The 26909-nt window shown below is 49.2% G+C and overlaps 1 protein-coding gene across 1 annotated transcript in view; it reads left to right on the top strand.

The window, feature by feature from the left end:
- The window catches only part of LOC143958281 (adrenodoxin-like), a 126669-nt gene extending 101028 nt beyond the window's left edge, over positions 1–25641 (top strand). The window contains exon 4 of the mRNA XM_077467804.1: positions 22999–25641. Within this exon, the coding sequence (XP_077323930.1) occupies positions 22999–23116 (118 nt within the window). The 3' untranslated portion in view covers positions 23117–25641. The remainder of the gene's footprint in view (positions 1–22998) is intronic.
- The last annotated feature ends 1268 nt before the right edge of the window (positions 25642–26909 follow it).

Raw genomic sequence — 26909 nt, forward strand, 5'->3', positions numbered from 1 at the left:
TTTGCAGCACAAACCAGCACAAATGCGGCACAAACGAATGGCGCGTTTGTTTTTCAAATTCAGCAACGTGGGGTGCAAAGTGGGTGGGGTTTCAGCAACTATAACGCACAATATCTCCGCAACCAAAGCGGCACAAACGTTTATTTTTGCAGCACAAACCAGCACAAACGCGGCACAAAGGAATGGCGTGTTTGTTTTTCAAATTCGGTAATGTGGGGTGCAAAGTGGGCGGGGTTTCACAACATATAACACACAATATTTCCGCAACCAAAGCAGCACAAACATTTATTCTTGCAGCACAAACGCGGCACAAACGAATGGCGCGTTTGTTTTTCAAATTTGGTAACGTGGGGTGCAAAGTGGGTGGGGTTTCAGCAACTTTTTGCTTTGGTTTGCGGAGATATTGTGCGTTATGCACAATATCTCCGCAAACCAAAGCGGTACAAACGTTTATTTTTGAAGCACAAACCAGCACAAACGTGGCACAAACGAATGGTGCATTTGTTTTTCAAATTCAGCAACGTAGGGTGCAAAGTGGGCAGAGCTTGCATTAAATTGAATGTTTAATATCTCAGAAACCGAACCGGCACAAACGCTAATTTTTGCGGCACAAATCAGCACAAACGCGGCACAAACGAATGGTATATTTTTATTCAGGTTTTACAAACATGGGGTGCCAACTTCACACAGCTGCCCAAAGAGTTCTATGAGAACCACCCTTTTTTTCAAGCCTGGGCCTTGCCTGCTAGCTCGGCCCAGGAATAATGCCTGATCCTGGGGGAGGCCCTGGGAGGGATTCCCCTGATGATACGGGGCCTAGTGAGGAGGAGGAGGTGGAGGATCTGAGTGTGGGTCCAGGCCCTGGTGAGAACGTGGATGCCTACAGACAGAAGATTGTTGACTGTTTTCGGGCAATCGGAAGGGCTGAGGAGAAGCTTAAATGTTTAAAAGCTGAACATTAAAACCTCAGGACCAAGTATTTCCAGGCCTGGAGTAAGAACCGTTTGGCCATGAAGCCAGAGTTACAGCAGCTGGAGGAGGAGGTAAAGAAGCAATCTTTATTTTTGGAGAAATTGAAAGACAGAAGCGGAGCTTTTGCAGAAAAATTTAAAAATGAGAAAAGATTTTCCAGCCAGACATCGCTGAGTTCTCTGGATCAGCAGCCGCAGGTAATAGGCAACCCGGCTTCATCTGTCCCTGCACCTCTCCCCCCCATGTCAGGCTGGGGAATCGCCAGCGGCAACCAGCCAGGGGGTTGAGAGTGAACATGGCACCCTTCAGTTCATCCAACAGATGGAGTCACCCCTAAGGGCAGACAGGTCTGTTGGTGAACCATCGGAGGTCCCTGAGGATGAGCGGAGGGATTACAGACCAGCAGAGCCAGCACTGGGGGAGGGATCCCAGTGTGCTGTACTGCCTCCTTCCAGCATGTCTGCCCCACCTGCTGTAGTGGATGGTGTCCCAGCTGAGGAATAGAGAGGGAAGGAGCTCTGCAAACAGCTGCCTGTTGGAGTTTCTGCTATGGAGAAACCTTCTACAGACATGGAGAGAAAACCCCTGGCAGAGGTGTCATCAGCCCACCAGACCAATGTGGACGGATCTACATCATACACCCCACGCCTGGATTTTGCTGCTACTGCTGGGACCTGTAGCTCTACAAGCAAGATGGCTGCCAGCTCCAGAGAGCCTGTTTCACCTTCACCTGGGCTGATTGATGTAGGTGGGGGAAGGGATCAGCACAGTGCAGCATGTGAAGTGGAGACAGCCATGGAAGTTTCCTGCAATGATTCACCTGTTGCTGTATTAGAACAAGATTCACTCTTATCTGAAAATCCTGTCCTGATGGAGGAGAAGAGTCTGCCGGGAGGTGACGTGTGTATGGGGACAGCAGTGAGTATGGACACGGCAGGAACTATGAATGTGCCAGAAAATAATGACAGCAATAATATTGATAAGGCAGTGAATGTGGTGGGTGGTGGTGAAGGGGTTAATATTGCTGGGCAAAATAAAAATGACATTCCTCCCTCTGCTCAGCAGAGGAAAGGCTCATCAATTGTGCAGATCAAATCTGTATAATCGATATCTGCTAGAAATGTGTCTGATGGCTCAAAACACACAAATGTTTTTTTCTGCTGGGAAGAAAGTGGGGAGTTATGCATCAGTTTTGGGGAGTCGCACCAAGGAGGGTGGGTCTGTTGCAAATGTAGGGTGGTCACAAATGGAGGGTGGGAATGTTGCAAATGTTAGTGGTCCCAATTTGGGGAGGTTTGGTGGTGGAATGGGTAGTGGGTAACGGAGGAGAAATGTGGTTCAGTTGAAGGGGGAGGGGACCCCACCAGTAAGGGGGAGGGTGGCTGAGCTGGTTTTGGAAATGGGGTTTAAAGCCTTGGATATATTTGCTTTGATTTGCCCAGTGGGGAGTTATGAGTTTGATTTGTCCTTTGTAAAACCTGAGGGTATGTATTTATTCTGGGAGCAATATAGGAGGTGCAAGGGCCTTCCGCAGTGGAGTGGTTTGGTGCCAAAGGTGATTTCCAGGCAGCCTCTGATAAAATCAATGACGATCCTGGTGTGCAACGAATCCATACCAGAGGCTGATTTAATAGTATGGCTGCGCCGATATGGTGAGGTCCTCACTAGACTGCGGAAGGTCCTGGATGAATATGGGATATGGACAGGGGTCTGGACAGTGTCACAAAAATTGGGGATGCTGGGAAATGTAGTCCAACATCTGCCCTGTTCAGCTTTTCTGGGGAGAGATCGGCTGACTATATTCTACCAGGGTCAGCCCAAAGTCTGTAATAAATGTGGTGAAAAAGGCCATTTTGCATCTACCTGCACCCTTAAGAAGTGTTCGCTATGCCAGGATCTGGACCATTTGGCAAAGGATTGTACCCAAATTCGGTGAAATTTGTGCCAAAAGCTCGGTCATCCTTATAGTAAGTGCCCGGAGGCATTACATAACTTGCCAGGATTGGAGGCTGAGCTGCAGAGGCTAGATAAGGAGGATGAGGCCGCTGTAACTGTTGTTGTCCCTCCTGTGTCTGTTGCATCTGTTGTTTTGGATTCTGTTTCCCCTGGTAATGTGGCCCCTGAGTTTGTCCCTCCTGTGTCTGTTGCATCTGTTGTTTTGGATTCTGTTTCCCCTGGTAATGTGGCCCCTGAGTTTGTCCCTCCTGTGTCTGTTATATCTGTTTCAGGTTATGTTTCCCCTGGTAATGTGGCCCCTGAGTCTGTCCCTCTTGTGTCTGTTCCATCTGTCGTTTCGGATTCTGTTTCCCCTAGTGACGTGGTCCCTGAGTCTGTCCCCCATGTGGTGGTCCCTGGTCCTGCTATACGTAGATCCTCCAGACTAGCGGAAGCTGCTGGGGGGGCAGATTTAGTGGATCTTCCCACTCAGCCTCCAGTCCCTGTCCCTCAGCAGCGCAAACGTGGTCAGGGGAATGTGGGGGTGCTGGATGGGGGTGGGGCTGATGGAAGGGTGTCCATATCCCATGTCTCACCCTCTGTTGAGGGGGATTCGGATGAAGAGGGGAGGGAGAAGAAGAGGAAGACAAGTAAAGTGGTAATTTCTTCCTCAGAGTCGGACCCAGGAGGGGTTCCTCTTGGTAATACTTTTGCAGTTTTGTCAGGTGATGGGATGTCTGATATATCCTTCTCTTTATCATCCATGGATGAGGGGGAGTCACATAGTTTGAAGAGAGCTGTTTCTGGTGATAAGAGTGTGGCAAAGGTTAAGAAACGACTACCCCAATCATCCTGATGGCAGTTCCCACTCCGATAAAGGTGGCGACCATTAATGTCACCAGCATTAAATCTGCAAGAGCTCGTGATATTGCCCTATTTTTGCTCAGCGAGTTTGATTTCGAGATTTTATTTTTGCAAGAGACCTGGCTCAATATTTTGGCCGATGTCCATCTAGCAAAAAGGGAGTGGAGATGCGGTCCCTCCTTTTGGTCTCTTGCAACTGAGCCCTGCAGCGGAGTTGCGGCCCTTTTTAAAACCGATATGGTAATGTGTCGGCGGGTAATTGAGGTAGAGATTGGGAGATGGATGGTCATGGACGTCTCTGTTGGGGGCAGGACCTGCGTCTGATCAATATCTATGGACCGCAGTCAAGATGGGGCAGGAAATGCCTCCTCACAGAGATCAAGCCCTTCCCTTTTACATCCCAGCAGGTTGTCTTTGGAGGTGATTTTAACACCATAATTAGGCCTGAAGGCAGGAGAGGCTCCATAGATAGGCTGGCGTACGATAGCGTTTTTCTTAGAGATATGGTGAGACAAGCAGGCCTGATAGATGTGCATATTAAGCACTGCCCTGGCAGCACGGGATTCACATTTCAGAGAGGGAATAGAGTAGGACAGATAGGTTTTTTTTTTTAAAGGAGAACTCTGCTTTCTCAGCTCCTGAGTTGAGGGCGGTGGAGTTCTCTGACCACTGTATGCTGTCTGTGACTCTGAATGCCTCGGACACTCCACCCAGGGGAAGGAGTACCTGGAAACTGAATTTGGCTCTCCTGGAAGATTTAGAGGTAAGACAATCCTTTGAGGATTTTTTTCAGGCACAGGTTTCTATTCTGGACTTTTGCAGCAGTAAGTCAGAGTGGTGGGAACTTGGGAAACAAAGGATGATTGGACTTTTCAAAGCCATAAGTAAGAAGAAGCAGCTTGGTATGTACATTGCCTACCAGCATTTGCAGAGGAAGCTTGATCGTCTTGTCTCATATAGAGGAGATCCAGGGGAGATCTCTGAGGTGAAGTTTCTTCTTAGAAAGTGTCAATATGACCGGCATGCCTCCTTGGTTCTGGAGAGGGATTATGGAAAATATCACTCGCCTGATCCTTACCAGAACTGTAAGCAAGGCATAGCAGTTAAGACGTTCATAGGCCTGAGGGATAGTACAGGTTCCCTGGTAAAGTCCAGATCAGGGATCCTGGAGATCTTCAGATCATATTACGCAGACCTTCTGGGAAGAAAGGACCTTTGTCGGGACAAGATCGAAAGCTTTCTGGATTCTACTCCAGGATTGGGAAGTGGTACATTGTCTTTGATGGATTTTGCAGAACCAATTTCAGTGGATGAGGTAGTTCATGCTATAGAGAAGCTGGCTACCAAAAAAATCGCCTGGGCCAGATGGGTTGACAACTGAATTCTACAAGTGTTTTAAGTCCATTCTGGCTCCCTTTTTAGCAGAGGTTTATAACAGGTAAAGACCCCTCAATGATTGAGAACTGGCGCCCCATCAGTCTTCTCAATGTTGATAGAAAGATCTTGGCAAAAATTATTTTTTGGCGCTTGTCGTCAGTGGCAGGCGATTTGTTGTCCAGTCATCAGCACTGCTCAGTCCAGGGAAGAAGTACCTTTTCAGCGGTTTTAGCTGTCTGGGAGGCTTTGAAACGATGCAGGGCTGCTGGATGGAGAAAGTACTTGCTGGCATTGGATCAGGCAAAGGCTTTTGATAGAGTCAATTATGAGTACCTGTATTTGCTACTTGGTAGATACGGCCTGCAGGGGAGGTTTATAGATTGGCTGAATACATTATATAGAGGGGCTGAGAGCTTCCCACTGGTTAATGGTTGGGTTGGACGGCCTTTTGAGGTTGGCTCTGGTGTGCGCCAGGGATGTCCTCTTAGCCCCCTGTTATATGTATTTGCAATCGACCCCTTCATAAGAAGGCTAGAGAGTGGATCTTTGTGTGGAGTGCCTTTGGGCATTGCTGGTGTGACACCTTTGAAGGTCGTGGCCTATGCCGATGATGTGTCTGTTATTGTCTCTGGAACGGAGGAGGCGCAGGAAGTGGTCTCTATGATATAGCATTGGACGGAGGCTTCTGGTTCTAAAGTCAACCATGAAAAGAGTGACGTTTTCTGGATGGGTGAGGAGGGTGTAAGCTTCGAACCTCCGGGTGCCTTCCCAGAGCCCCAGCAGGAAATAAAAGTGTTGGGCATCAAATTTGGTCCTGGTGACTATGGTCATTGAAATTGGGAAAGCAGGTTGGTGTGTGCCAATGCCAAAGTAGCAAGCTGGAAGAAATGGAAGCTCTCCTTGAGGGAGAGGGTTGACTTGATCAAAACGTACCTGGTCCCAATTTTTTTATATGCCAGCTTCGTCTGTATCTTGCTAGTATCTCTCTATGCTAGGGTGTACAGCTGTTTTTTCCAACTGTTATGGGGAAGTAGGCTGAACCTGATCAAACGCAATGTAACTTACTTGTCTAGGTGGGAGGGTGGCCTAGGAATGGTCAACCCAATAGTTTTCTTTTCTCTGCTGTTTTTAAAGTACAATCTTGGTAACATGCTAGCAGAGAACCCGCCAGGATGGGTGGGTATTTTTCAATCTTGTTTTAGGCCTTTTCTGCGATGCTGGGAAGATGGCGGGCCAGTGAAAAGTCTGACAGTCCGACATGGTAAGCTCCCGGCTTATGTTGCCCCATGTCTGAAAATACTTCGGCAGTGGCAGGTGACAGTGGAGGATATCAAGTCCCTCCCCAGGAAGCTTCTGGAGAAGAGGATTTTAGGCTCTGCTTTCAGTGTGTCACTGGCCTTAAGGGATTGCCCAGGCTCTGTAATGAGGGAAGGGTTGCGTTTAATCAATTTAGAAAGAATCCCCTTGAAGTTTAGGGATCAAGCCTGGCTCGCTTTCCATGGAAGGCTCTATGTGAGAGGGAACTTGAAGCATCGCCCTGTGGATGATCGGGATTGTCATAGAGCGGAGTGTGTTTGTAAAGTGGAGTCTATGGACCACTTTTTTGCTCCAGTGTCCCTTTAACATAGAGGTGTATAAAAGGGTGGGGAGGGCTCTAGGCATCCCCTTTTTCTATCGCATGAGTTATGCGGAGTGGGTATATGGGGCATTACCGACTCGCTGGGATTTTGATTTGGATACACTGTTTTTAGTTAGTATAGTTGTATGTTACTTCACATGGAATGCACGGTGCCAGATTACCCTGCGGAAGAAAGTCCTTTCTGTTGAGGTGGTGGTGCACGATATTCTGGGTGAGGTTGGGAAAATTCGGGGTCTTGAGAAGGGCAGGGAGTCTCGGGCAGTCTGGATAAGGGTGTGTAGGAATATCAGACCTGCCTGTGGTGAACTGCCCATCTCTGGGTGAGGAGCCCTTTTCTTTTTCTGTTTCTTTCACTCCCTTAGCTTTTGTTAGTTAGTATCTTATTTTTGAACAAGGGCTGCATGCATAATGGGTGCGGGTTTGTTTCTTAACCTCACAAGTTTGACGTCTAGTGTAAATCGTAATAGGATTTAAGTTTTTGCTGTAAAGTATTTTTTTGTTTTGAGAGCAGATTTGCTATATTTATTTTCATTTATGTAAATATGTGTGTGTATGTATGTATATATATATATATATATATATATATATATATATATATATATATATAATACAGGGACCCCCATAGAGGAACCCATTAGATCAGAATCCCTTTATATCAGTCCTCCCCTTAGAGACCCCAAAAAATTTAAATTGAAAAAAAATGCAGCACAACCTCAATAATTGTGAATGATGGTGGAAGCCCCCAAGGATAATCCAAGTATTAATACACTCCAATCTTTTAAAAAAAAAAAACATTCGTATTGTTCATTTCCACACACATACAGTGCCTTGCGAAAGTATTCGGCCCCCTTGAACTTTTCAACCTTTTGCCAAATTTCAGGCTTCAAACATAAAGATATCACATTTTTTTTTTTTTTTGTGAAGAATCACCAACAAGTGGGACACAATTGTGAAGTGGAACGAAATTTATTGGATTTTTGAAACTTTTTTAACTAATAAAAAAATGAAAAGTGGGGCGTGCAAAATTATTCGGCCCCCTTGCATTAATACTTTGTAGAGCACCCTTTTGCTGCGATTACAGCTGCAAGTCGCTTGTGGTATGTCTCTATCAGTTTTGCACATCGAGAGACTGAAATTCTTGCCCATTCTTCCTTGCAAAACAGCTCGAGCTCAGTGAGGTTGGATCCAAAGTGTTTGTGAACAGCAGTTTTCAGCTCTTTCCACAGATTCTCGATTGGATTCAGGTCTGGACTTTGACTTGGCCATTCTAACACCTGGATACGTTTATTTGTGAACCATTCCTTTGTAGATTTTGCTGTATGTTTGGGATCATTGTCTTGTTGGAAGATAAATCTCCGTCCCAGTTTCAGGTCTTTTGCAGACTCCAACAGGTTTTAATCCAGAATGGTCCTGTATTTGATTTGTGCAGTGTATGACTGATTGTTGTCCTATGGACAGACTCTCCCACCTCAGCTGTAGTTCTCTTCAGTTCAGTGATCATGGGCCTGTTGGCTGCATCTCTGATCAGTCTTCTCCTTGTCTGAGCTGAAAGTTTAGAGGGACGGCCAGGTCTTGGTAGATTTGCAGTGGTCTGATACTCCTTCCATTTCAAAATGATCGCTTGCACAGTGCTCCTTGGGATGTTTAAATCTTGGGAAATCTTTTTGTATCCAAATCCGGCTTTAAACTTCTCCACAACAGTATTACGGACCTGCCTGGTGTGTTCCTTGGTCTTCATGATGCTCTCTGCGCTTTCAACAGAACCCTGAGACTATCACAGAGCAGGTGCATTTATACAGAGTCTTGATTACACATAGGTGGATTCTATTTATCACCATCAGTCATTTAGGACAACATTGGATCATTCAGAGATCCTCGCTGAACTTCTGGAGTGAGTTTGCTGCACTGAAAGTAAAGGGGCCGAATAATTTTGCACGCATCACTTTTCAGTTTTTTATTTGCTAAAAAAGTTTAAATTATCCAATAGATTTCATTCCACTTCACAATTGTGTCCCACTTGTTGGTGATTCTTCACAAAAAATTTTAATTTTATATCTTTATGTTTGAAGCCTGAAATGTGGCAAAAGGTTGAAAAGTTCAAGGGGGTCGAATACTTTCGCAAGGCACTGTACAATAGTGTATGAATAATGGTGTAAATCCATTCCACAATGTGCTAATATCCAATTTATAAACACCTTTTGAGTTAGATTCGTTGGATATTAGCACAGCACCTTGTGGAATGGATTTACACCACTATTCATACACTATTGTATGTGTGTGGAAATTGAACAATATGTATGTTTAAATAAGATTGGAGTGTATTGATACTTGGATTATCCTGGGGGGTTTCCACCATCATTCACAATTAAATTTTTTCACATTTGAATGAATAGAATTGTAGCGCCACCCCCACAAGGGCCACTGTAATATACGGGTCTTCTGTCCCACACCAGTGATGACTCACCCTCCCCAGGATCTCAGTAACACCAAAACACAGTTTAAACTTTTAGCTGGGCTTTATTAGAACTAGCAAAAAAGCCCTGAAAAGAGATAAACTGATTAACAGAATACAAATATTAAGTGCAATAATATACTACAACTTCTCAGTAAAGGAAAACAGGATTTGTGTTCATTCACTTTAACCGCCAGTGGGAGGCCTTGCCTGAAATGCACTGAACAAGTAGTGAACAAACTGTACAATACAATACAAAAAATAATGTTTCCCAAAAGTGATATTACTGACTATAAGATCCGACCTAGGTCTTGTAGGTTCTAGCTAACCACTGGCCAGTGGGAATTCTATTCACACAAACACACACAGAGTCTGCCAGCGTTGGGGCCCTTTAAATCCTGTTTGAGTACTCAGACTTTTGTGAAGTAAATTTGTAATCCACAGAATGGAAAGGGGTATCTTCACAAAGTGTCACAAAGATTAACAGATGTGGAGATCCACCTTCAGATAAAGCTGCATTAACAGTAAATAGGACCTAGCATCTAGATCCACATACACAAGGATGGCAGAAGATCTTTCACCATTAGATGCACTTGATATATCTTCCTTCCAGCAATTGGTAGATTGATTGCTGTCTCAGTTGACTGGATGGTGATGGGAGCAACACATGCCAGAAACCTCCAAACAGGATAATGATGATGATTGCTGCAGCACTGAAATTGGTCTCTAGATTTCTCTGCACTGTTAGCACATCTTCAGTAATCAGGCAGAATAACACACTGCAAACTCCCTTCTCAAGTGTCCACCTTCCTTTAGGAGAGTCACAGGCTCTGGAAGTGCTCAAGAGTTAAACACATGGGATACTTTCTTCTGTCTGCCTGCCACCATGCCAGTCTGTCTCTCCTCCTGTGTCCTCCTCTCTCTCCCCCAATCACAGCTCTCCTGGGTAGCTATCCAATCCTGTCTTTCATTGTTTTTGTTGTTAGGGGTGGGCTTCTTTCTTAGCTACAGCAGGACCCAATCTGCCTTCAATCCTGCAGCTATCAGTTTAGCCAGAAAATGCAATGCAATGTTTCAGAGAGCAATATTCTGCATATATCACAGAGGCAATACTAAGCCTGTGCTACATAATTATAGGGGGAGGTTGCACTGCATGTTTTTTTTTTTTTTTTAGATCAAGGTCCCCTATATCAGATTCCCTTTAGAGACCAGTCTCAGAGGAGAGGGGGGTCTGGCAGAGAATAGAGGGGGTCTGGCAGAGAAGAGAGGGGGATCTGGCAGAGAGGAGACCAGTCTCTAAAAAGGGGGTTGATATAAGGACACACTGATCCTTATATCATAATGTGGGTCTCTAAAGGGGTGCTTATATAAAGAGCGTTTCCCTTTATCTAATAGAGGTCTCCAAGTAGGGGGAGGGTGCTGATATAATGGGGGTCTCTAAGTGGTCAACAGCAGTCAGAACCCCCCTCCCACAGACTCCCCCCCCATTAGCTCAGACTCCCCTTCCCTTATATTGGTCCCCCCCCTTGATAAACAACTTAAGATACACTCTCAAAGACCTACCAATTAGTGTATCATCACAGCGCTTTCCCACTCCCTCCCTCCAGCTGCCACTTAAAAAATTAAATATATCTATCAAAAGGTGAAAAGAAAGCAAATCTATCACTTGAAATGCAAACAGAGACACCTAGTGGCGCTAAACAAAATTTACACTGTTGAATAGCAATGTGCTATATTACCCCACGTGAAAAAAATGTGCATAAAATAATGGTCAACAATACAATCAATATTGATGAAATAGCAGTACAAACCAAACAAAAAAAGAAATATGCAATATTATATAAATCAAACAAATATTAATGCTGTGAATAAGTGACAAAGTGAAAGTATAAAAAAATGAACACAAAAACAAATAGTGCTCTAAAAAATGAGTGATTCCAAAGTGAATTCAATAGATCTTCAATCAAGGAAAATGAATGGAAAGCAGTAGTCCTAATGGTGGCAATAGTCCAAAAAAATTGGTAAATAAATAATCTGTAGCCAAGTGTCCATCAAGTGAAAAGCCTCCACCGCACCCTTGGTGCTCGTGTCCCCCTTGTCTAAAAAACTCACCAGAGATATTGCCCAGCACTCTCGTGTCAGGCAAAAGCGCTTAGTGTATATAAATGATGATAAATTTCCTCCACGCCACTTCTTATGAGAACTTCACAGGCAAAGGATAGTCACTTATTATCTCAGAATTACCTCAAGGAGACAAAAGAAACTTCCCATAGTGCAATAATGTAAAGCTAGTTTAATGAACGTAAAAGTTTAAAATCACACTCACATGGGTTCAATTAAAAGCAGGCACTTCAAATAGACAATCCACTGGTCAATTCAAAGGTTCTCCCCTCATAAGCCCCCCCCTTGATAGATCGGGGATCCCCACATCAGTGTCCCCTGCCCTGAAAGACCCCCATTAGACCGCCTTACCGAGAGCTGCTTCGAGCCAGGAAGTGTGGGAGCTGGAGCATTCACTCACAGGCTGCTGTTAGAAATGATTAGGGCCCCCATCACCTGAGGAGGGAAAGAGGTGGGGGGAGGGAGGTAAAAAAGGGGCAGGAGAGAGATAGAGATACAGGAGAGAGGGGGGTCCGGCAGAGAGGAGAGGGGGGTCTGGCAGAGAGGAGAGAGAGACAGGAGAGGGGAAGGGGGTCTGGCAGAGAGGGGAAGGGGGTCTGGCAGAGAGGAGAGGGGGTCTGGCAGAGAGGAGAGGGGGGTCTGGCAGAGGACTGGCAGAGAGGGGAGGGGGGTCTGGCAGAGAGGAGAGGGGGGTCTGGCAGAGAGGAGAGGGGGGGTCTGGCAGAGAGGAGAGGTGGGGTCTGGCAGAGAGGAGAGGTGGGGTCTGGCAGAGAGGGGAGGGGGGGTCTGGCAGAGAGGAGAGGGGGGGTCTGGCAGAGAGGAGAGGGGGGGTCTGGCAGAGAGGAGAGGGGGGGTCTGGCAGAGAGGGAGACAGCAGAGGGGGGTCTGGCAGAGAGGGGATGGGGGTCTGGCAGAGAGGGGATGGGGGTCTGGCAGAGAGGAGAGGGGGGTCTGGCAGAGAGGAGAGAGAGAGACAGGAGAGGGGAAGGGGGGTCTGGCAGAGAGGGGAGGGCGGGTCTGGCAGAGAGAGAGACAGGAGACGGGGGTCTGGCAGAGAGGAGAGGGGGGTCTGGCAGAGAGAGAGACAGGAGAGGGGGGTCTGGCAGAGAGGAGAGGGGGGTCTGGCAGAGAGAGAGAGAGGAGAGGGGGGTCTGGCAGAGAGAGAGAGAGAGGAGAGGGGGGTCTGGCAGAGAGGAGAGAGAGACAGACAGGAGAGGGGGGTCTGGCAGAGAGGAGAGGGGGGTCTGGCAGAGAGAGAGACAGGAGAGGGGGGTCTGGCAGAGAGGAGAGGGGGGTCTGGCAGAGAGGAGAGAGAGACAGACAGACAGGAGAGGGGGGTCTGGCAGAGAGGAGAGGGGGGTCTTGCAGAGAGAGAGACAGGAGAGGGGGGTCTGGCAGAGAGAGACAGGAGAGGGGGTCTGGCAGGGAGGAGAGGGGGGGGGGGGTCTGGCAGAGAGGAGAGGGGGGTCTGGCAGGGAGGAGAGGGGGGGTCTGGCAGAGAGGAGAGGGGGGGTCTGGCAGGGAGGAGGGGGGGTCTGGCAGAGAGGAGAGGGGGGGTCTGGCAGAGAGGAGAGGGGGGGTCTGGCAGAGAGGAGAGGGGGGGTCTGGCACAGAGGAGGAGGGGGTCTGGCGGAGAGGGGGGGGGTCTGGCAGAGAGGAGAGGGGGGGGTCTGGCAGAGAGGAGAGGGGGGGGGGTCTGGCAGAGAGGAGAGCGGGGGGTCTGGCAGGGAGGATGGGGGTCTGGCAGAGAGGGGAGGGGGGTCTGGCAGAGAGGAGAGGGGGGTCTGGCAGAGAGAGAGACAGGAGAGGGGGGGTCTGGCAGAGAGGAGAGAGAGAGAGAGACAGGAGAGAGGAGAGGGGGGTCTGGCAGAGAGGAGAGGGGGGTCTGGCAGAGAGAGAGATACAGGAGAGGGGGGTCTGGCAGAGAGAGAGACAGGACAGGGGGGTCTGGCAGAGAGGACAGGGGGGTTTGGCAGAGAGGAGAGAGAGAGAGAGACAGACAGACAGGAGAGGGCGGTCTGGCAGAGAGAGAGACAGGAGAGGGAGGTCTGGCAGAGAGGAGAGAGAGAGAGACAGACAGACAGGAGAGGGGGTCTGGCAGAGAGGAGAGGGGGGTCTGGCAGAGAGAGAGATGGGAGAGAGGGGTCTGGCAGAGAGGAGAAGAGGAGAGGGGGGTCTGGCAGAGAGAGAGAGAGACAGGCAGGAGAGGGGGGTCTGGCAGAGAGGAGAGGGGGTCTGGCAGAGAGGAGAGGGGGGTCTGGCAGAGAGACAGGAGAGGGGGGTCTGGCAGAGAGGAGAGGGGGGTCTGGCAGAGAGAGAGACGGGAGAGGGGGGTCTGGCAGAGAGGAGAGGGGGGTCTGGCAGAGAGGAGAGGGGGGTCTGGCAGAGAGGAGAGGGGGGTCTGGCAGGGAGGAGGGGGGTCTGGCAGAGAGGGGAGGGGGGTCTGGCAGAGAGGAGAGGGGGGTCTGGCAGAGAGGAGAGGGGGGTCTGGCAGAGAGAGAGACAGGAGAGGGGGGGTCTGGCAGAGAGGAGAGAGAGAGACAGGAGAGAGGAGAGGGGGGTCTGGCAGAGAGGAGAGGGGGGTCTGGCAGAGAGAGAGATACAGGAGAGGGGGGTCTGGCAGAGAGAGAGACAGGACAGGGGGCTCTGGCAGAGAGGACAGGGGGGTTTGGCAGAGAGGAGAGAGAGAGAGAGAGACAGACAGACAGGAGAGGGCGGTCTGGCAGAAAGAGAGACAGGAGAGGGGGTCTGGCAGAGGAGAGGGAGGTCTGGCAGAGAGGAGAGAGAGAGAGAGAGAGAGACAGACAGGAGAGGGGGTCTGGCAGAGAGGAGAGGGGGGTCTGGCAGAGAGAGAGATGGGAGAGAGGGGTCTGGCAGAGAGGAGAAGAGGAGAGGGGGGTCTGGCAGAGAGAGAGAGACAGGCAGGAGAGGGGGGTCTGGCAGAGAGACAGGAGAGGGGGTCTGGCAGAGAGACAGGAGAGGGGGGTCTGGCAGAGAGACAGGAGAGGGGGGTCTGGCAGAGAGGAGAGGGGGGTCTGGCAGAGAGAGAGACGGGAGAGGGGGGTCTGGCAGAGAGGAGAGGGGGGTCTGGCAGAGAGGAGAGGGGGGTCTGGCAGAGAGAGAGATGGGAGAGAGGGGTCTGGCAGAGAGGAGAAGAGGAGAGGGGGGTCTGGCAGAGAGAGAGAGACAGGCAGGAGAGGGGGGTCTGGCAGAGAGACAGGAGAGGGGGTCTGGCAGAGAGACAGGAGAGGGGGGTCTGGCAGAGAGACAGGAGAGGGGGGTCTGGCAGAGAGGAGAGGGGGGTCTGGCAGAGAGAGAGACGGGAGAGGGGGGTCTGGCAGAGAGGAGAGGGGGGTCTGGCAGAGAGAGAGAGACAGGCAGGAGAGGGGGGTCTGGCAGAGAGAGAGAGACACACACAGACAGGAGAGGGGGGTCTGGCAGAGAGGAGAGGGGGGTCTGGCAGAGAGAGACAGGAGAGGGGGGTCTGGCAGAAAGGACAGGGGGGTCCAGCAGAGAGGAGAGGGGGGTCTGGCAGAGAGGAGAGGGGCGACTGGCAGCGAGGGGAGGGGGGTCTAGCAGAGAGGAGAGAGAGATAAGAGAGGAGAAGGGGATCTGGCAGAGAGACAGACAGGAGAGGGGGGGGTCTGGCAGAGAGGAGAGGGGGGGTCTGGCAGAGAGGAGAGGGGGGGTCTGGCAGAGAGGAGAGGGGAGGGAGTCTGGCAGATAGAGAGACAGGAGGGGGGGGGGGGGCTGACAGAGCGGATGAGAGAGACGGACAGGAGACAGACACACAGGGTGGGTTAGGACTCCGGAGCATGCAGGGCTGTCGCGATGATCCAGACACAGTGCAGCCCTGCATCCACATGTGACCAGCAGCTACGGCTTGAGACTAATTATTCAGGGACCTTCATGTTCCCCATCCGGTCCATCCCACACATGACCTGCAGCCTACTCGGCCAATCACAGAACACCCGCTGCTGCCCTTTGCTGAGCTGGGCTCAGACTCGGAGCGCACCGATGTTTAGGCAGTGTGAACTGAACATTGATAGCAGGCCTGGGATGATCATGGATGTTTGTTGCGGTCGGAGCCAGAGATCTGGCTGCCATAGGACGGTTGATGTGTGCCCGGGTTTCCGACGGGTGGAAACCCGGGCACATGTGTTCAAACCCGGACTGTCCGGGTCAAAACCGGACAGGTGGCAACCCTAAGCAGGGATGTTACTAAGCCTGCATTTGCTGAGACCTGTAGTCCCACTACCAAGTTTGCTGCAGTTTTACACAGTATGACTGACACCTGCAATGAGATTGCCTCACCTGAGCTTCCCTGTGTTCCAGCAGAGCTGATTGATGTTGGTGGGGGACGGGGTCAGCATACTGCACCATGTGCAATGGAAGCCATGGATGTGTCAGTCCAGCCTGCACTGTCCTCTGGAGAAAGTTCTGTCCTGATGGAAGAGAACAGGCCAGCTGAAGATTCCACCAGCACAGCAGTGGGAACTGACACTGTTGGGAAGACTGCAGGACGTGTGAATATACCAGCAAGTATTAAGAATGACTGTAATGATAAAACAATGAATGTTGTGGGTGGTGGTGAAGGGGTTGATACTGCTGGGAAAAATAAAAATGACATTTCTCTCTCTCTGCTCAGAGGCAAGACTTGATTGTGCAGACCAAATCTGTACAATCGATATCTGCTAGAAATGCGTCAGTTGGTTCAAAACACACAAATGTCTCTTCTGCTGGGAGGAATATGGGGAGTTATGCATCAGTTTTGGGGGGTCGCACCAAGGAGGGTGGAGGGAATTTCGTAAATATTAGTGGCCACAATTTGGGGAGGTTTGGTGGTGGAATGGGTAGTGGGTACAGGAGGAGGAATGTGGTTCAGTTGAAGTGGGAGGGGGAGGGGACCCCACCAGTAAGGGAGAGGGTGGCTGAGCTGGTTTGGGAAATGGGGTTTAACCACTTGAGACCCGCGCTATAGCCGAATGACGGCTACAGCGCGGATCTCCTTTTCCGGGACTACGTCTATTGACATAGTCCCGTGCACGAGCGGCCTGCGCGCCCCCTGAGGGGCACGCGCGGCGCGCTCTGTGATCGGCGAGTCTATGAGACTCGCCTGATCACCGATCCGTGCAAGGGGTCGATCCCGACCCCTTATCACGTGATCAGCTGTCAGACAATGACAGCTGATCATGTGATATAACGGAGCCGGTAATCGGCTATTATTCCTCCTCGCGCTGACAGCGCGAGGAGAAAAAAAAAGCTGATCACCGGCGGCCATGATCGGGACATCAGTCCCGATCACGGCCAGCCCTGCTAGTGCCCACCTGCCCCCTGCCAGTGCCCACCTGCCCCCTGTCAGTGCCACATTAATAAAAAGTAAGTGCCCCCCGTCAGTGCCACCCAGCAGTGCCCACAGTGCCACCCAGCAGTGCCCACAATCTGCCTCAACAAAGGTGCTGCACCCCAGTGCCACATATCCGTGCCCATCAGTGTCATCTATCAGTGCCCAGCAGTGCCACCTATCAGAGCCACCTATCAGTGCCACCTATCTGTGCCCATCAGTCCCATCTATCAGTGGTACCTATCAGTGCCCATCCGTGCCCCCCATCCGTGCCACCCATCTGTGCCCCCCATCCGTGCCATCTTATCTGTGCCCATCTTTGCCCATCAGTGCCGCCTTATCTGTGCCCATCGGTGCCGCCTTATCTGTGCCTATTAGTGCCGCCTTAACTATGCCTATCAGTGCCTACCAGTGCAGCCTATCAGTGCCCACCAATGCAGCCTATCAGTGCCCACCAATGCAGCCCATCAGTGCCCACCAGTGCAGCCTATCAGTGCCGCCTCATCAGCGCACTTCAATGAAGGAGAAAAATGACCCGTTTGCAAAATTTTATAACAAACTATTAAACATGATTTTTTTTTTTTGCATCTTTTTTTGTTTGTTTAGCAAAAAATAAAACTCCGAGCTGTAATTAAATACCACCAAAAGAAAGCTCTATTTGTGGGAAAAAAATGATAAAAATTTCATTTGGGTACAGTGTTGTATGCCCGCGCAATTGTCATTCAAAGTGCATCAGCGCTGAAAGCTGAAAATTGGTCTGGGACTGAGGGTGGTTTAAGTGCCCAGTAAGCAAGTGGTTAAAGCCTTGGATATATTTGCTTTGATTTGCCCAGTGGGGAGTTATGAGTTTGATTTATCCTTTGTAAAGCCTGAGGGTCTGGATTTATTCTGGGAGCAATATAGGGCCTTCCGCAGTGGAGTGGTTTGGTGCCAAAGGTGATTTCTGATAAAATCAGTGACGATCCTGTTGCGTAACGAATCCATACTAGAGGCTGATTTGATGGTATAAAAACCTAAAAAATACAGCGCTGTTCCTATGTAAACTTAATGTGAAGTAATGAAACAAAAAAAATAAAATAAAATTGTGAATTATAAACGCAGCAGCAGCTTTAACCGTGAGATACCCACAATTCAAATAATTATTCCCAAATAAGCTGCGCTATACTGATCCGATAAATGCTATGTGAAGCAAATGAGTGAATAAATAAAGCATGAAATCAAAAAATATTAACAAAGTGCAGACAGGGAAATGCATATACTAATGTTCAAATATTAGTCCATCATCCCATCAACAAAAAATGTTTTGCTTGTAATCTCCAACGTGTTTTAAACACACCACACCGATATAGGAAAAGTGTCATCAGAGTTTGCAGGAAAAAAGAGGACTTCCACCACCAACACTACTGCCGCTTACCAGCTACACTGATCCCATCTCAGAGACCAGATATCGCCAAATCAAAAACGCTTCCTCTGAGTCAGGACTGCATGGAGGGTGTATCCTCTTTAAGCGCTTGGTTCAAATGGTTAGAAGAATCCTACGGCCACACCGCTTATTCCAATGGTTAGAAAAATCCTACGGCCACACCGCTCATTGCCCAGCACATATAATAACGAAAGGAATCGCCATAGTGTGATATAGTCACGAAATTTAATATAATAAAAAAGATTGCACTTACCGTATATACTCGAGTATAGGCCGACCCGAGTATAAGCCGAGGCCCCCAATTTACCCCCAAAAAACTGGGAAACCTATTGACTCGTGTATAAGCCGAGGGTGAGATATGCCTGTCCATCCCTGTGTGTGTCCGTCCATCCCTCTGTGTCCGTCCATCCCTGTGTGTCCATCCATCCATCCCTGTGTGTGTGTCCATCCATCCATCCCTGTGTGTGTGTCCATCCATCCATCCCTGTGTGTGTGTGCGTCCATCCATCCATCCATCCCTGTGTGTGTGTGTGTGTGTGTGTGTCCATCCATCCATCCATCCCTGTGTGTGTGTGTGTGTGTCCATCCATCCATCCATCCCTGTGTGTGTGTGTGTGTGTGTGTCCGTGCAGCCTTGTGTGTCCAGCCTACCTGTGTCCCGAGCCTCCGTCCGGTCCCGTCCCGAGCCTCCGTGTCGTCCCGTCCCGAGCCTCCGTGTCGTCCCGTCCCGAGCCTCCGTGTCGTCCCGTCCCGAGCCTCCGTGTCGTCCCATGCCAGGATCGCCGCTCTTCGTCGGCGCCCTGGCGGCCATTCCCCTGTTCAAAAGCCGCGCCTCCGCCTCCGCCTGTGATAGGCGGAACACTCAATTTCCCAGCAGTCAGTGTTCCGCCTATCACGGACATCGGCTCATCCGAGGATGAGCCGATGTCCGTGATAGGCGGAACACTGACTGCTGGGAAATTGAGTGTTCCGCCTATCACAGGCGGAGGCGGAGGTGCGGCTTTTGAAAGGTAGAATGGCCGCTGTCTGTCTGCTCGACACGCTGTTCGGGCAGTCAGACAGCGGTGACTCGAGTATAAGCCGAGGGGGGCACTTTCAGCCTCAAAAAAGAGGCTGAAAATCTCGGCTTATACTCGAGTATATACGGTACATCAAGTAGAAAAAACTTTGCTTTGTAAAACAAACAAATTCGCCGGCCGGCTTAGTAACGCTGCCCGTCGCTTCCGGGTCCAGCGTAGATCGCGGTGACGTCAGTACGTCGCTCCTCCCTACGCCGTTTCGTTATAGGTAACGTCTTCCAGGGGCTCCAGAGTGGTGGGAACTTGTGAAACAATGGGAGTTTGGACTTTTCAAGGCCATAAGTAAGAAGAAGAAGCTTGATATGTACATTGCCTACCAGCATTTGCAGAGGAAGCTTGATCGTCTTGTCTCGTATAGAGGAGATCCAGGGGAGATCTCTGAGGTGAAGTTTCTTCTAAGGCCGCGTACACACGGGCGGACTGTCTGTCCAACTTAGTCCGCTGAAACGTGTTTCAGCAGACAATCCGCTCGTGTGTGGGCTTCAGCTGACTTTTTCAGCGGACAGTCTGGCGGACTAAGTCTTTCGGAATGTCCGTAATTTTGTCTGTCCAAACTTGGTTTCAGCGGACAGTCCGCTCGTGTGTAGGCAAGTTGGACGGACTAAGTATGGCGCATGCTCCGAAAGGATTTACACGCCGAAGGTTGCATTGCAGTGTATTGGACGTCGTATTTCTAGTCCCGTCGTACGTGCTGTACACGTCATCGCGCAAGCTTTCAGCGGACTGTCTGTTCATCGTGTGTGGTCAAGTCCGTTCATTCAAAAGTTGGACGGACTGTCTGTCGGATTGTCTGACGAACTTAGTTGGGCAGACAATCCGCCCGTGTGTACGCGGCCTTAGAAAGTGTCAATACGGCCACGATGCCTCCTTGGTTCTTGAGAGGGATTATGGAAAATATCACTCGCCTGATCCTTACCAGAACTGTAAGCAAGACATAGCAGTTAAGACAGTCATATTCCTGAGGGATAGTACGGGTTCCCTTGTGAAGTCCAGATCAGGGATCCTGGAGATCTTCAGATCATATTACGCAGACCTTCTGGGAAGAAAGGACCTTTGTCGGGACAAGATGAAAAGCTTTCTGGATTCTACTCCAGGATTGGGAAGTGGTACATTGTCTTTGATGGATTTGACAGAACCAATCTCAGTGGATGAGGTAGTTCATGCTATAGAGAAGCTGACTACCAAAAAATCGCCTGGGCCAGATGGGTTGACAACTGAATTCTACAAGTGTTTTAAGTCCATTCTGGCTCCCTTTTTAGCAGAGGTTTATAATAGCTGTCTAGAAGAGGGTTCACTCCCTCCCCCAATGAGGCAATCCGCTGTGATTCTTCTGTCAAAAGGTAAACACCCCTCAATGATTGAGAACTGGCGCCCCATCAGTCTTCTCAATGTTGATAGAAAGATCTTGGCGAAGATTCTTTTTTGGCGCTTGTCGTCAGTGGCAGGCGATTTGTTGTCCAGTCCTCAGCACTGCTCGGTCCAAGGTAGAAGTACCTTTTCAGCGGTTTTAGCTGTCTGGGAGGCTTTGGAACGATGCAGGGCTGCTGGATGGAGAAAGTACTTGCTGGCATTGGATCAGGCGAAGGCTTTTGATAGAGTCAATCATGAGTACCTGTATTTGCTACTTGGTAGATACGGCCTGCAGGGTAGGTTTATAGATTGGCTGAAGACATTATATAGAGGGGCTGAGAGCTTTCCACTGGTTAATGGTTGGGTTGGACGGCCTTTTGAGGTTGGCTCTGGTGTGCGCCAGGGATGTCCTCTGAGCCCCCTGTTTATATGTATTTGCAATTGACCCCTTCATAAGAAGGCTAGAGAGTGGATCTTTGTGTGGAGTGCCTTTGGGCATTGCTGGTGTGCCGCCTTTGAAGGTTGTGGCCTATGCCGATGATGTGTCTGTTATTGTCTCTGGGACGGAGGAGGCGCAGGAGGTGGTCTCTATGATAGAGCAGTACATGGAGGCTTCTGGTTCTAAAGTCAACCATGAAAAGAGTGACATTTTCTGGATGGGTGAGGAGGATGAAAACCTTCGAACTTCCAGATGCCTTCCCAGAGTCCCAACAGGAAATGAAAGTGTTGGGCCTCAAATTTGGTCCTGGTGACTATGGTCATCGAAATTGGGAATGCAGGTTGGTGTGTGCCAATGCCAAAGTAGCAAGCTGGAAGAAATGGAAGCTTTCCTTGAGGGAGAGGGTTGACTTGATCAAAACGTACCTGGTCCCAATGTTTTTTTTATGTGTCAGCTTCGTCTGTATCTTGCCAGTATCTCTCTATGCAAGGGTGTACAGCTGTTTTTTCCAACTGTTATGGGGAAGTAGGCTGAACCTGATCAAATGCAATGTAACTTACCTGTGTAGGCAGGAGGGTGGTCTAGGAATGGTCAACCCAATAGTTTTCTTTTCTCTGCTGTTTTTAAAGTACAATCTTGGTAACATGCTAGCAGAGAACCCGCCGGGATGGGTGGGTATTTTTCAATCTTGTTTTAGGCCTTTTATGCGATGCTGGGAAGATGGCGGGCCAGTGAAAAGTCTGACAGTCCGACATGGCAAGCTCCCGCCTTATGTTGCCCTGTGTCTGAAAATACTTTGGCAGTGGCAGGTGACAGTGGAGGATATCAAGTCCCTCCCCAGGAGGATTTTGTGCTCTGCTTTCAGTGTGTCACTGGCCTTAAGGGATTGCCCAGGCTCTGTAATGAGGGAGGGGTTGCGTTTAATCAATTTAGAAAGAATCCCCTTGAAGTTTAGGGATCAAGCCTGGCTCGCTTTTCATAGAAGACTCTATGTGAGAGGGAACTTGCAGCATCACCCTGTGGATGATCGGGATTGTCCTAGAGCGGAGTGTGTTGGTAATGTGGAGTCTATGGACCACTTTTTGCTGCAGTGTCACTTTAACATAGAGGTGTATAAAAGGGTGGGAAGGGCTCTAGGCATCCCCTTTTTCTATTGCATGAGTTATGAGGAGTGGGTGTATGGGGCAGTGCCGACTCGCTGGGATTTTGATACACTGTTTTTAGTTAGTATAGTTGTACGTTACTTCACATGGAATGCACGGTGCCAGATTACCCTGCGGAAGAAAGTCCTTTCTGTTGAGGTGGTGGTGCATGATATTCTGGGTGAGGTTGGGAAAATTCGGGGTCTTGAGAAGGGCAGGGAGCCTCGGGCAGTCTGGATAAGGGCGTGGAGGAATATCGGACCTGCCTTTGGTGAACTGCCCATCTGTGGGCGAGGAGCTTTTTTCTTTTTCTGTTTCTTTCACTCCCTTAGCTTTTGTTGGTTAGCATCTTCTTTTTGAAGAAGGGCTGCATGCATAATGGGTGCGGGTTTGTTTCTTGACCTCACAAGTTTGATGTCTGGTGTAATGGTGCGAGTCGTAATAGGATTTGTTTTTGCTGTAAAGCCTTTTTTTTTTTTTGAGAGCAGATTTGCTATATTTATTTTCATATATGTGTATGTGTATATGTGTGTATGTATATGTGTGTGTGTGTGTGTGTGTGTATATATATATATATATATATATATATATATATATATATATATATAGTGATTTTATGCTTATTGATTGCAAGACTTCTAATAAAAAAAGATTGGGAAGAATGTTCCTTACATTGGTGATCAGTGGGAAGAATGCTCCTTGGTGATCAGTGGGAAGAATACTCCTTACATTGGTGGTCAGTGGGAAGAATGCTCCTTACATTGGTGGGAAGAATGGTCCTTACATTGTTGGTCAAATGTATAAGAAAAAAATATTTTTTTCCCCCAAATTTATTCTGTGGTGTGTGTTATAACTTTACAGGTCTCGTCTTGGCTGCCAGGTCTGTATGACAAAAGCTATTGATGGGCTGACGGTTCGTGTGCCTAGAGACGTGGCTGATGCAAGAGGAGAGGCGGTGGGGCAACAGAGCAAACAATGATATGATTCATCACCTGTTATATTATAGTGAATGTAGCAATGTTTTATAATATAAACCACTAATGTGGCTGTATTTTAAATACAGAAGACAAGCTAAAAATCTCACATGATACATGGAGACACTTCACCCGGTCAGAACAAATACTTTGATGGGATGAGACCAGGGCTCATGAATATCCTCAGTGATCTGTAATGGGGATAAACTTTATTATATAATTTTTTTTTTTTTATAACTGATTTATGATTTATTATAACATGTTAAATATAAAGCATGGCACCTGTAAATGTATTGCTGCTGTTATATTTTGTTCTTAACCACTTCAATACCGGGCCATAGTCAAATTCCGGCCACAGATGGGGATCTCCCATCCTGGGTGGACGTCATATGACGGCCTTGGTATTTCGCCGCTCCTGGGGGCCCGCAGCGCGGCGATCGTGGATGAGATGTGTCCCTCGGACTGTGTGTCCCCCGATCTGTGGGATTTTCTTCTCCATCCACCCCCCCATACATGTGACCGGCCGTGTCCAATCACAGCCGGTCACATGTACTGTGCCATTAGAGGGCTCGTGCATGCGCCTAGGGCACGTGCAGAGCGCCGATCGGGGATGCGGCTTGTCACCCTGACACAGCCCAACCCCGATCACAGTAAAGAACCATTGAAATTGGCTCTTTACCACGTGACCGGCTGTGTCCAATCACAGCTGGTCACAGAATGTAAACAAACCGCGGTAACGAGATGTTACCGGGGTTCTCCTCCTCACACACCAATCGTGTGTGAGGAGGAGATTGCGGTAACATCTCGTTACCGCCCAGTGTACACACCAATTACACTGATTACCCCCCCCCCCCCCAATAAAGAGGCCCTGTCACCACCCATCAAAGTACCTGTCATCACCCATCACAGCCTATCTGAGTACCTGTCCCAGCCCATCCGAGTACCCGAGTACCTGTCCCAGCCCATCCGAGTACCCGAGTGCCTGTCCCAGCCCATCCGAGTACCTGAGTGCCTGTCCCAGCCCATCCGAGTACCTGAGTGCCTGTCCCAGCCCATCCGAGTACCCGAGTGCCTGTCCCAGCCCATCCGAGTACCCGAGTGCCTGTCCCAGCCCATCCGAGTACCCGAGTGCCTATCCCAGCCCATCCGAGTACCCGAGTGCCTATCCCAGCCCATCCGAGTACCCGAGTGCCTGTCCCAGCCCATCCGAGTACCCGAGTGCCTGTCCCAGCCCATCAGAGTACCCGAGTGCCTGTCCCAGCCCATCCGAGTACCTGTCGCAGCCCATCCGAGTACCCAAGTACCTGTCACAGCCCATCCGAGTACCTGTCAGCCCATCTGAGTACCCGAGTACCTTTTCACAGTCCATCTGAGTATCCGAGTACCTGAGCACCTGTCAGCCCACCTGAGTACCTGTCACAGTCCATCTGAGTATCCGAGTACCTGAGCACCTGTCAGCCCATCTGAGTACCTGTCCCAGTCCATCTGAGTACCTGTCCCAGTCCATCTGAGTACCCGAGTACCTGTCCCAGTCCATCTGAGTACCCGAGTACCTGTCCCAGTCCATCTGAGTATCCGAGTACCCGAGTACCTGTCCCAGTCCATCTGAGTACCTGTCCCAGTCCATCTGAGTACCCGAGTACCTGTCACAGCCCATCTGAGTACCTGTCACAGCCCATCTGAGTACCTGTCACAGCCCATCTGAGTACCTGTCACAGCCCATCTGAGTACCTGTCACAGCCCATCTGAGTACCTGTCACAGCCCATCTGAGTACCTGTCACAGCCCATCTGAGTACCTGTCACAGCCCATCTGAGTACCCGTCACAGCCCATCTGAGTACCCGAGTACCCGTCACAGCCCATCTGAGTACCCGAGTACCCGTCACAGCCCATCTGAGTACCCGAGTACCCGTCACAGCCCATCTGAGTACCCGAGTACCCGTCACAGCCCATCTGAGTACCTGTCACAGTTCATCTGAGTACCTGTCACAGTTCATCTGAGTACCCAAGTATATGTCACCAGCCCGTCAGAGTAACATAGTACCTATCACCAGCCCGTCAGAGTAACAAAGTACCTGACATCAGCCCATCGGAGTAACAGAGTACCTGTCACCAGCCTGTCGGAGTAACGGAGTACCTGTCACCAGCCCGTCGGAGTACCCGAGTACCTATTTGCAGCCCATGCCTCATAGAATACACGTTGAGGTGTTTGCTTTCCAAAATGGGGTCATTTTGTGGGTAATTGCATTGTCCTGGTGCTCCAGGGCCTTCAAAAGTGTGATAGGTAGGAACGAAATGAGATGTGTCATTTATGCTCCTAGAACGCCTGAAGGTACCACTTCCATGTTGGACCTCTGTATATGGCCAGGCTGTGTAAAAGTCTCACACATGTAGTATCGCAATACTCAGGAGGAGTAGCAGAATGTGTTTTGGGGTGTCATTTTTGCTATATACATGCTATGCGTTAGAAATATCTTATCAATGGACAACTTTGTGTAAAAAAAAAATAAAAAATTGTATTTTCTTTCCACGTTTTCTGAAGACTTGTGTAAAAAAATTAACTGTTCAAAAGACTCATAATGCTTCATAGAATATACTTTGGGGTGTTTGTTTTCCAAAATGGGGTCATTTCATGGGTAATTCCATTTGTCCTGGTGCTCCAGGGCCTTCACAAATGTAATAGGTCGTTAGGAAATTAGAGGTGTCATTTATGCTCCTAGAACACCTGATGGCGCTCCCTGCTAGTGATGGCCGAACAGTTCGCCCGGCGGTCGGCTCGCGGCGAATTTCGGCTGTTCGCGGTCCGCAAGTTCGGCGGACTATTGGCGCCATTCGCCCAGCGGACTTCCGTGTTTTTACTGTGTAAAAGAACTTTGACCTGATGACACATCCATCATGGGGTACAGGACAGCCAATTGAGACATTACAGCACAAGGTCACTTGGACATTCCCCCTAACCTATAAATACACCCAATCCGGCGGCCATTTTACATTCTTTCTTCTGTCACTATAGGGAAAGGTTGCTGTGTGGAGTAGGGAGAGATAAATCGCTAGCTATTTGGTACACAAAAGTTCTTTTCAGGACTGGTATAGGTGTTAGGTGTATATAGGTTTGCTGTGCTACTGATTGTTGCAGCAGCCTGAGTGTCTTTTGTCAGTTTAGAGAAAGGGACAGAGCGCTGTGTGCTGCTATTTTAGGGACAGCCAGATTAGTCATCATCATCATCATTAGCTGTTACTATCAGGTCCACAAAAGTGCTATTCGAGTAACCAGTTATCGTTCCAGTCTCCTCTGTTTTGCCAGTTTGTATAGGGACAGGAAAATAGAAAGAATATTATACTTGACTGCTGCCCTTCTGCTGCAGTCTGCTAATCATTCACAACTCACTTGTTCCACAAAGCTCTTTATCAGGACTGTTAACTTGGTCTGTCTAGGGTGCTACAGTACATAGGGTTGAGTGAGGTACAGTCTGCTATTCTATAAGGACTGTTATTGGTCCACAATACATAGGGTTGAGGTGCACTACTGCTGACCGCTGCCCTATACTGCAGCAGTCCTTCATTGGTATAGGGACTGACGTACAGTCTGCTAATCACTAACACACAACCTGCTTGGTCCACAAAAGTTCTTATAAGGACTGGTAACTTGGTCTAGGGTGCTACAGTACATAGGGTTGAGTGAGGTACAGTCTGCTATTCTATAAGGACTGTTATTGGTCCACAATACATAGTGTTGAGGTGCACTACTGCTGACCGCTGCCCTATACTGCAGCAGTCCTTCATTGGTATAGGGAATGA

Source organism: Lithobates pipiens, unplaced genomic scaffold (genome assembly GCF_037356315.1).
Source record: "Lithobates pipiens isolate NorthernLeopardFrog02 unplaced genomic scaffold, aLitPip1_a1.2 Scaffold_60, whole genome shotgun sequence".
In the NCBI taxonomy this organism is placed as follows: Eukaryota; Metazoa; Chordata; class Amphibia; order Anura; family Ranidae; genus Lithobates; species Lithobates pipiens.